This window comes from Nicrophorus vespilloides, unplaced genomic scaffold (genome assembly GCF_001412225.1).
Source record: "Nicrophorus vespilloides isolate i.1.1-1 unplaced genomic scaffold, Nicve_v1.0, whole genome shotgun sequence".
NCBI lineage: Eukaryota > Metazoa > Arthropoda > Insecta > Coleoptera > Silphidae > Nicrophorus > Nicrophorus vespilloides.
The window spans coordinates 2855-13459 of NW_017095502.1; the positions used below are offsets into that span (position 1 = coordinate 2855).

The 10605-nt window shown below is 37.9% G+C and overlaps 3 protein-coding genes across 3 annotated transcripts; all 3 read right to left on the reverse strand.

The window, feature by feature from the left end:
- Positions 1-2106: 2106 nt before the first annotated feature.
- On the reverse strand, positions 2107-4540 carry LOC108565746 (the record flags this gene model as incomplete). The annotated part of the gene is made up of 9 exons (XM_017925382.1): positions 4340-4540; positions 4162-4288; positions 3974-4105; positions 3688-3922; positions 3377-3626; positions 3099-3324; positions 2621-3048; positions 2419-2562; positions 2107-2346 (listed from the first exon to the last, which is right to left on the reverse strand). Coding segments are annotated over exons 1-9 (1983 nt in total), but the record flags the coding sequence as incomplete, so codon positions are not given.
- Positions 4541-4603: 63 nt separating this feature from the next.
- On the reverse strand, positions 4604-5709 carry LOC108565819. Its single transcript, XM_017925502.1, has 4 exons — positions 5482-5709; positions 5007-5428; positions 4832-4951; positions 4604-4774 (listed from the first exon to the last, which is right to left on the reverse strand). Exons 1-4 carry the CDS (start codon positions 5702-5704, stop codon positions 4604-4606), a joined length of 936 nt encoding a protein of 311 aa, XP_017780991.1. The 5' UTR covers positions 5705-5709.
- Positions 5710-5743: 34 nt separating this feature from the next.
- Positions 5744-8459, reverse strand: LOC108565904. The gene is made up of 6 exons (XM_017925615.1): positions 8411-8459; positions 7557-7724; positions 6533-6662; positions 6341-6472; positions 5803-6289; positions 5744-5759 (listed from the first exon to the last, which is right to left on the reverse strand). The coding sequence occupies exons 2-6, from the start codon at positions 7692-7694 to the stop codon at positions 5744-5746; spliced, it is 903 nt and encodes a 300-aa protein (XP_017781104.1). The 5' UTR covers positions 7695-7724; positions 8411-8459.
- Between the last annotated feature and the right edge of the window lie 2146 nt (positions 8460-10605).

Sequence of the window (10605 nt, forward strand, 5' to 3'; positions counted from 1 at the left end):
TTTTGAAAATAAAACTGCAAGAAACTTATAAATCATGTCCCAATAATTACCTTCTAATTATTTCCACGGAATGCCACTTCCGACGTCGAATCCATTTACCAATTACAGAAATCGCTTTGAATTGATAATGATTCGAGATCATCATTAAGCAATAGAAATTGCGCGTTTCGTTTCGATTTTGCTTTTATTTCGTGTTTTTTTTTTTGCATCGTATTATATATGTTTTTTGTTTGTACGTCTAAGAAGAAGTAATTGGAATGTTAACGAGCTTTTGCTGTGTTCCTCATTTGTGTTAATTAGAGGAAGAATTATTTATAATATTCGAATCGGACGGGTTTTGCAAACGGCATCAGAAGAGCGCGAATAGAAAAAGGATGGATGAAAGGATATTTTCGAAACACACCTAAAGTGCTCCAATTCTTCTTTTGCTGCTGTTATTCGATGGTCGTCTGCAAGAAAGACTTTCGGCGATAAACTCAAGTGGTAGTTGATACATGCACTTCGATTCAGACACATTCCCAGATGACTCAGAACTCTTTGGGCTCAATTTAAAATTGTCCCGCAAAGCGCGAAGCGCTTGCATTGCGCACGAATTTCGTTTACAAGGTCAACGCTTCAATTAGATTTTAATCAACTATTGGTTTTAAGAATTTAGATTAGATTATAATAATAATTTTCAGCGTTATCTTGAGATTTTCAAAGGTATTTCTTGTTGTACTTTCTACTGGTTTGTTAGCAACTGTAGCTGCTGAAGAAGTGAAGTGCATGTCTGATTATAATCACATGTAGTGTGTTGTAATTAAAGATTAATGAAATTTGAAAGTAGAGAATAGCGGAGTCTCGGACAAAAGGGGAAAAAATAGAGACTAGGAGCTTCGAGGAGCAAAACATTTCTTTCTCTATTCAAGAACACAGAGAAGTAATAGAAGATGAAGAAGAGAAGGAGGAAAGAAAGAAAGAAAAAGCGAGAAGCAGAAGTATGAATTTTGAATGGGACGAATTGAAAGAGCAAGAATAAAAGTCCACCCAACCTCCGTTACAAAGTGCATTTCCTCTGCGCGTTGGATCGTGCTGCAGGAAAAAAGGAGAGATTAGGAAGAGGTTGTTTGGTTGGAGGAGGAAAGGCGGACTGCGTCGAAGAAGAAGTGTAGTGGTAGTAGTAGTAGTAGGTAGTAGTAGTTGTGGAGAGAAATGTAAAAGAACGAGGACGAAAAAAGGAAAGAAGGGAGGAGGCCGGAGCAGAGCGGAGCATACAATCTAGGCTCACAAAGGCCTCTCCTGAATAACGCGTGCATTATAACCGGTGCCAACGAGCAGATTACTTTCATTTCCTGGTACAATTTAAATCATGTACGGCAAGCGCCTTTTTCTTCATCTCTCCTCGTCCTTCTTCTTCTTCAGCATCCACTGCTCCTTCTTCCATCAAACGATGAAAATGCAGTTTAGAACGGCCGCCGGCCACACGCCAATGGAACGGTCTTCGTTTTCTTGTTGCTCCTCTTATGGACGGACGCGAGAGGATGAGGATGTGGATGGAGAGTTGCGGCAGCATGAGGATGACGGCACGCGGATCGCGATAAAGAAGCCATAAACGCGAGGAGAACCGACTCTTGGGATCTGCAGCAGGAAAAAAACGAAGATCCGACCCTGCGGGATGTTCAGCATTGACCCCGTTGGCTTCATTTTGGATGTGGTGGACGTGCGGACGGATCGTGGACCCGTTGACCGTTCCCCGCCTAAACATAAATCAACCAAAGTCCGCCGCGACCTTCAAGAAACTGCAACAAGAACAAACAGCAAACGCCAGCAATTTCCTACAACGCTAAAACCACCACAAAATATATAGTCCAATTACATTCATTTCCTCTTCAACAGTTCAACCACTCTTTCCATGCGCATGCATGGGTGTTTCCAACAGTAAACCTCATTGCAAACTAAACGAACAAAACATCTTACAAACAACTACTATGTATAATAATAGATATTTCTGCAGCAATTCTTTAATATTTATCAATTATACATTTAAAAAATATGTATTAAACATAACTTTCTACAGTAAAATATAAATTAATCATTTTTCTTGTCGTCGAACATTTCAGAACGTACGATCTTGTGACGCGCCGTCCGCTGATAGAGAGCGTACCAATCGCTGAAGTACTTCTCGCGGTCCGCCCAAATTTGAACCTCCTTGTCCAGACTTTTGGAATTCAGGACGCAATCGTGATTGCAAATAACGGCGTCGCTTAGCTTCAACTCGCGCTTCGGATTGTAGCGACGACGGGCGTCGCGCAACTCTTTGTTCGGCGGTCCCCAGGCGTAATCCGGCTTCATAAAATATTTGGTTTTCTGAAAGTAACATACAAAAAGAAAAAAACATGATCTTAATGGGAAGACGAACAATGAAAAATATACACAAACCTTTGTTTTGTAGCTGATGGTCTTGGTGAAAAAGCAAAAGAATATTGGACTGAAGATTATTATGAACATGAGCAGATTGTAAACGAAGACATAGAATCTGTGGCGACCGATGAAAGCGTGCAGAGAGAAGGTTACTGAAAGCACCTGAAACGATTCTTGGTGGTCACAAAAGAAATGTCACAATGTTACGATGATTGCTCACGATGATGGCCACCGAGTATAACTTCATGGCTTCCCTCCAGTATTTAGTTAAACGCACTCCGAATGCGAATTGGTAATCGTTCGTTATCCTGAGCGGTGTGTAAACGATAATGTATACACCGATGAGCACGAAGATTGTTAAAGGTGGAAAGTACATGGTTTTTTGGTAAAAGTAGATGTAGAGGAATTTGTTGGTGAGCAGTGGGGTATTGAGGATTGCGCACAAACCGACGATGCTGGCGCTTATGTACTTGACGTGTACCATCTTGGGGAAGATTCCGATGAGGGCTTCGATTAATCCGTTGAGACTGTAGAAGCTGGCCATCGTGCCCCAAATCGTGAGGACGCCGTAATAAAGCGGAATGACGATTTTGGAGCCGCTCCAATTGCTCATCATCTCGGGAACACTAGCAAACACGGAATTCATTCCTAACATCGTTATTAATTACTGCGTGATTCCAAACACAACTTAAACTCACCATCGCCCATCACACAGTGGGCGTTGTTCATGTGATAACGTTTAGCTAAATCTGAAGTTGCCATGGAGATCCAATTGCTGACGATGACGATTACCAAGCAACGCATCGAAAACATTATCGAAGCTTCGACGGTTGGACGAGATTCGGTGCTGATCTGCGCCGAGTAACTTATTATATCACCAGGAAGAACTTCCCTCACTGTAACCAAAATCAGTTGCACCCAAAACTGCAATAAAACATAACTCATCAAAATTATTCGAAACAGCTACGCGTATTACTTTAGAGTCGATCATTGATTCCAAGCCAGGATGAAAAATGGGTAGTTTCGTATGAAGATGTCCTTGTATTATTGAGACCCACAGGGAGCAAATCAGCATGGAAATCCACAGGAAGATCATGAATTTAGACATGGAGTTCATCAGCAGCTTCGAAACGCACATCGACATAACGACCAGCCACAGTACCAAGCTTGCTACGATCCAATAACCGTTCATCGCATATTGACCGGTCTCATTGAAAACAACCTCGCTGCAACATAAACTCCTTCTTTTTTATCGAAAGTTCTAAATTAGCCTAATTTCGCACTAACTATAGAAGATCTAACGAGGGATAAACAAACTGCGACCTCTCGAATATGGTGTAGTTGCGGATCTCGCAGTTTCCGGTGAACATTTCCGTGCTGCAGTAAGGAGAAGCTTCCGGTCTGGAGCAGTAATTCAACGGGATGAGCATCGAACAGAAACCCAAGTACACGGCCAAAGATGCCAGAGCCATGTTCATGATGATTTTGTGCAGATTGAGCACTCCTATCGCGAATCCGACGCCTGAAAACTTCACTCACAGAATTCCGCAATCGATGTTAACTCGATGGATACCTTTGAAGGCCGGGACGCATAACCAGAAGGTCATGTACTTTTGCCTCGTGTAATTGGACAGGAAGAAGAACAACAGGTAGAGCGGCGTTGCCAAAATGTAGGTGAGTATTATGTAACCAAACATAACGAGCCCTCAAAATTAACAAATTTTATATTTGTTTCCAACGAAGCAAGAGATATTCACTCACAACTTCCGTAACGCATGTAGAGATCGATGTAGTTGAGAATTTTGAACAGATCGTTTTGCAGCGTCAAATTGATCACCTGGTAATGCGAGTAACTCAGAGTTTCTTTGAAGATTCCCCACTTTTTACTCTACATCAAAACATACGTGTATTGCTGGGTTTAAAATCTAATAGCATTTACCAGGAAGAATTCGTGCAAGTACTTGTTCTTCTCCTTGTGCTTGGTCTGCTGCAACTCGTTGAAAAAATCGCCATACTCTGTTCTGTTGTATTTGTACCTTTCCTCCAAATAGATTTGAAGATGTGTCGATTTGTCTTGTTGCGGGTTGTACGTGTTAAATTTCTTGGTAGCTCTAGGTTTAAAGAATCGCAACTCGTCCATATTTCAAAAATCTGATTTATTTATTATTTAAAGTCAAAGAATATATACAATAACCATGGAAACTTAAAGCATTGAAGCGATTTCTCTCTTCAGCCGCTCGTCGTTCTTCAGACAGACGTGCATGCACGCTTTTTCCTGTCGATATACGTACATGTTCTTCGTGTTGAACAATCTTCGGGCTTTCATAGTCGAATGTACGGGAGTCCAATCGGGAGAAATGTTGCAACCGTGTTTCTATATGTAAAATGAGAATAATTGCATTTTTTTAAAGCAATTTCGATTGTAACTTACGCGATTTAAAAAAGCGCCTATGGGTATTGGCATCAAACAGATTAACGCAAGCATGTAAAAGATGTACACAGACTGGTTGTAAGTTCGGTACATTTCGAAGATGAAAGCAATGGAAATCATCTGACAGATTTAGAGAAATTAGATGTTTTCTATGATTTGTTATGTATAATAATACCAGCAGGAATACGAGTGTTATCTTCAAGTTTTTAATGGCGAAGAAGTGTTTGTTGTGCAGAAAGTAGTAATCACCGTCGATCCGGTTCAATCCGTAGATCCCGAGACCCATCGCCGAGAAGATCAGCAGAACCATGCTGACGACGTAGAAGATTCTCAATTGGATGATGTACATCAATCTGAGCACGTCCACGTAGATGATTGCTATGGAAACGGAGGTCCACACGAATATGAAGATGATCCTCAGGGAGTTTCTCAAACGATAAATCAATGGGAAAGCCTCCATCAAACCCATCAAAATGCATTTCATGCAAACGGACATGTAGAGGAAGCAAATCAGAGCGAACGCTAGATAGTACAACGGCACCATAATAGGGATTTCTCTCAGGCATTCGGTGACCATTATGTACAGCAGATAAATACCTGCAAGCAATCGTTCATCTTTCGGCTAGCAAGCAAAGAAATAATGGATTAACCGTTGATGGCGCTGCAAATGTGCTTGGGCATTCGGGCAAGTTCCTTGAATCCGGCCGCAACGTAAGGCACCAATATGATGGCGTACACGATGCACATGAACCTGATGGCCAATATTCCGCAGACGAGTTCACGCAGAGCTGTAGTCTTCGACAGATAACCAATCGTCGGCCAAAGGAACGGCATGTCCTCTTGTATTATATAAGAGACAACCTGAATCCACATCTAGAACAAACCAAAGGAAATTCATTGGAACGTTTCGTTTCATTGCTTGCAGCTCCTTCACCGAACAATCGTTGAGCATTTGAAAATCGGTGTTCAGCGCGCCAGGATCCGGCGTAAACTTCAACATGATGTAAGTGTACACGACGAAGCACAGTCCGATCGCGTAACCAAACGACACGTACATGATCAACTTCGTTATCTTCGAGGAAACCAGCACCGGTAAAATGACCATGATCCACATGATTACTGTATAGTAAGTGGTGGAGAAAACATGTTTACTCAGCAAGAAAGCCAAAGCGTACGATTTATCTTGGGTAACAGTTTCCAAATACTTGAACGATCCAAAATCCATCGCCTTGAACATGAACTCGTACCCTCTGATGCATTTGCTTTCAGTTTGATTCTGAACGTCGTTTCTGCTCTCAGGTTGACTCTCGATATAGTTCTTGCATTCTTTCTCTGCCATGCAATGCGGCCAGGGAATCTCGAAAACCGTGTTTATGAACATGTTTAGGAAAATACCACCGGCGCATGCCTCCGTCGCCACCTTTCCCAATTGGAACATCATCACCGAGTAACCGATACCTGCAACAAAACTAATTTCGCTCACAAAAAATCAAAAAAAGAGAGAAACACCTCGAAATATTGGCAGAAAATTCCACACGTTTATGTAATTGGAATTGCTGTATTTCGCGAGGAAGGTAAAGGTGAACGCCATCCCTGCGGATATTCCTACAGTCGTTACCGCAGCCACAATCAAAACGCACACTAAAATCAATCATATCAACAGCAAATTACGAAACGTACATAAAAACTTGATGAACTAACTGGCGTTGAACGATAAACTCAGGTTGATCCAACCAATAATGTTAGTTGTGCATAACATCAAGGTCAACGCGTAAAGAACGGTTAAGAATTTCGATTGATGTACCTTCTTGTACCGATCGTCCGGTCTGCCCTGAAATCATCATTTAAACTCTACTTTATACAATAGATAAATTAAATGTTTTCGTTTATACTATAAACCCAGCGGTCGGGGAACTTTTTAAACCATTTTCCCTAAAATATTATTGCGTAAGTCGATATTACCCCCCCATTCTGCATTCGTGAAACAATCACTGTAAATTTTAAATAAACATTATTTATTGCATTAATTTGCATTTACATATTTATAAAAAAAAGAAGTTACATAAAATAGTAACAAATAGTAATAGACAAACAAAATAAAATTCTTAAATTGGAACAAACAAAAATTAATTGAAAACTTTTCCCCTTCAGGTTTTGGAAACATGATGTTGCTTCTTGTTTGATATAATTACTTTAAAATTGGGACTTTTTGATGTAAGAGCAATTTGAATACAGTCTTCGGCGTTTAATCGATTTCTGTTTTTCGTTTTTATTTTCATTAGAGTGGAAAATCCTTGTTCACAAAAGTAGGTTGTTGCAAATGGCAGCAATTTTTTTACCGCCTCCTCATGTTCAATTTTGAAAGCCTTTGACAACCAAAAAGACGACAAGATTTGGTTTGGTCTCAAATTGAATACAGTATTGGATGGAAGTTCAAGAATTGCCTCTGCCAAACCTGGAGGTTCTTCTGGTATGTTAGTAATTTCACATTTAAATGGATCTACATGAATTGGGTCACAGTTTGTACATCAAGATCTGAAAAGTAGTCAGAGAACCGCTCTCTGAGTTTGGTTAGATGAAATTAGAAAAATTTCTCTATTACCCAAAAAAAAAATCATTTTTACCCCATTTTGGGTAATTTACCCCGGTTCCCCGACCGCTGGTTTATAGGGTTGAGAGAAAGAACGTGCACGATTTAAGCAATTCCGCTGACACTTAGACTCACCCATAAGAATATTTTTATTCTGGTGTATATCTTTTTTAATCTGCTCTGCTCGTCGTCCTTGAAATCTAAACTGGAGGCGGACAGGTTCAATACCTGGGCTTTGTAATATTTGTAAGCCTTGGATCGTTTCCTCATCATCAACTCGTCGACGCGCGAAAACCAGATGAACTGAAACGTGAATTGCGATTATTTGACTGTTCGTAATGATGACATTAGTTAACGCAATGCGATTTCTCGATAAACTTTCTTCTGTTTTTTATATTATTTTCTATTTCGTTCATTTTTTACTGTATGTATCTTTTTTTATATATTTTTGTTGTTGTTTTTGATGTTCTAGTAATTAAATTGTTTATGTTCGCGAAGGAAACTTAATGAATTTATTATTTTCAGGTCTGTAAGAAATTTCCTCTCGACTAATTAATAACTTTTTGTCGACTTTCCATTATTTTCTTCGCTCGGTCGTCTCCTCGTGCTAATTTAATTAGTGTGTGTGTGTGTGCGCTGCGAAAAAGCAGGTAGACAAGATTTTGAGTCGCTTCGTAAATTGAATATATTTTGAACGCAGTTTCTTTCACCTCGAACACAGAGAGCAGCAGCATACCTTTCTCCTTCTTTGCTGGTGGAGATGCGGAATATAGTTCGAAATGATGAAGTACTAAAAGGATGTTTTGTATTCATTAGGCATTTGATTGAGACAAGATTGTGGATCGGGTCTAATGCAACCGGCGTCTTTGGAAAAGGTTGTAAAACACTGGACAGGATGCTGCGAACGAGATGAAAACGTATACTTAGCGTCCAGATTTTTGCAAAACGCGTGCACAGTTATAAATAATTCCATCTAGCCGCAGTATTACCTGTTCCACGAGCGCGCGGATTACGACCAACAAACCGACCGACCGTCCTTCTCGCACTCTTTGGATTCGCCTGCGTGTGCATCTACGTACGACCACAACGTTCTTATATGTATAGGTAGATAGTTAGGTAGATGTACGTGGATGGAGATGACGGTGAGCGGCAAAAAAGGCACATTTTAATAATATCTAGCCGGAGCTAATGGCGTCTGCAGAAAAAGCTAAATAAAATCCAAAAAAAGAGGAAAAGATGGAATGGCACAACGAGATGGACGGTAAAAATGCGCTCACGCAGGACTTGAGTGGCTAATCATATCGGTTTCTAACTCCTCTTCTACTCGCTGCTTCTTCGTTCATGAAAAACGACGGACGGAGTAATCAGGAGATGATCATTAAAGTTCTAACTCTTGTTCTGTCTCTCCAATACTTGATTACACCTCCTTGTGAAAGTCACTCATCGCATCTTCTTTCAAATTGAACGGTCATAAAGTCACCAATTCATTCAATTGTTGCATCAACTCTAATTACAAAATTAGATTCCTGTTTAANNNNTATTATATAATTAATTTACAACTTATAAACATTTACAAATGTGAATCAATTGTAGAAAATGAAGAAGAAAAGAAAACCAAATAGTTTAAGCAATTTCCACTCGATCTGTCAACATTCATAAATTAGCAATTGCTTTCGTTCTTTCTATATTACTTTATTAGACAAAAAACAAGCTTTTTCTTCATCCATTTAGAATTATCTAAAATATACGAGAGAAATAGTTCTAATTACAAAATTAGATTCTTGTTTAATAGCTTATAACTTTATATAATTAATTTACAACTTATAAACATTTACAAATATGAATCAATTGTAGATAAATTAATTAATTTTTAATTATTTAAAAACACCTCCATGTGAAAGTCACTCATTGCATCTTCTTTCAAATTGAACGGTCATAAAGTCACCAAATTATTCAATTGTTGCATCAACTCTAATTACAAAATTAGATTTCTTATAACTTTATGTCGATCTAAATTTAAATATTTCAAATTTTCAATAATATTATATAATTAATTTACAACTTATAAACATTTACAAATATGAATCAATTGTAGATAAATTAATTAATTTTTAATTATTTTAAAAACGAAACTTTATTAAAAGTTTATTTTCTCACAAAACTTAAGATTTCAATATTAACTATTCTAACAACAACAACATATAGAAATCAATGTATTTTATAAAACTTTCAAATCTTATAGTTCTCGCTTAGAAATCTCATTATTTATTTAGTTTTCTCAACTATTTGGGAGTTTATAAGTTTTCCCAAATTATTAGTAATTTATTTGGATTTGGGTTCTTTAATGTTTTAAAATGATATTAAATCAAGTCATGAAAACCGAGAAGAGTGTTTTTGCGATTTGAAAATATGCATTTCCTATTTCGTATCACTGCAAAAACATAAGTAAGAATTGTGTGCAGCAAATACTAAAATCATTCTTGAGACTTGATTTAGATAATTCGCCTTAGATCTTTTTGCAGGATTAAGCAGGATTTCAACAGGATCGTTACGCAAATTCCTCGAAAGTCTAATGTTTAAAATTTGTCCTAAATTATAGATTTTTATGATCTTTTTGTTTTGAAACTTAACAAAGAAAGAAACCAATCGAAAATATGCATTTCCTATTTATTTCCTATCACTCCAAAAAACATAAGTAACAATTATGTGCAGCAAATACTAAAATCATTCTTGAAACTTGATTTAGATCAGCGGTCGGCGAACTTTTTTAACCATTACCCCAAAATATTATTGCGTAAGTCGATATTATCCCCGACCCCATTCCGAATTCATGAAACAATCAATGTAAATTTTAAATAAACATTATTTATTGAATTAATTTGCATTTACATATTTATAAAAAAAAAGTTACATAAAAATAGTAACAAATAGTAATAGAGAAACAAAATAAAATTCTTAAATTGGAACAAACAAAAATTAATTGAAAACTTTCCCCCTTCAGGTTTTGGAAACATGATGTTGCTTCATGTTTGATATAATTACTTTAAAATTGGGACTTTTTGGTGTAAGAGCAATTTGAATACAGTCTTCGGCGTTTAATCGATTTCTGTTTTTCGTTTTTATTTTCATTAGAGTGGAAAACCCTTGTTCATAAAATTAAGTTGTTGCAAATGGCAGCAATTTT

Excerpts from the sequence above, each read along its gene's own strand:
- LOC108565904 (XM_017925615.1), bottom strand. The coding sequence starts at position 7,694 with ATGATGAGGAAACGATCCAAGGCTTACAAATATTACAAAGCCCAGGTA. Across the intron at positions 6,473-6,532 it reads GAGTTTATCGTTCAACGCCA|TGTGCGTTTTGATTGTGGCT; the intron begins GTTAGTTCATCA and ends GATTGATTTTAG. Across the intron at positions 6,290-6,340 it reads TTTTCTGCCAATATTTCGAG|GTATCGGTTACTCGGTGATG; the intron begins GTGTTTCTCTCT and ends GTTTTGTTGCAG.
- LOC108565819 (XM_017925502.1), bottom strand. The coding sequence starts at position 5,704 with ATGTGGATTCAGGTTGTCTCTTATATAATACAAGAGGACATGCCGTTC. Across the intron at positions 5,429-5,481 it reads CATTTGCAGCGCCATCAACG|GTATTTATCTGCTGTACATA; the intron begins GTTAATCCATTA and ends GATTGCTTGCAG. Across the intron at positions 4,775-4,831 it reads TAGGCGCTTTTTTAAATCGC|AAACACGGTTGCAACATTTC; the intron begins GTAAGTTACAAT and ends TTTTACATATAG.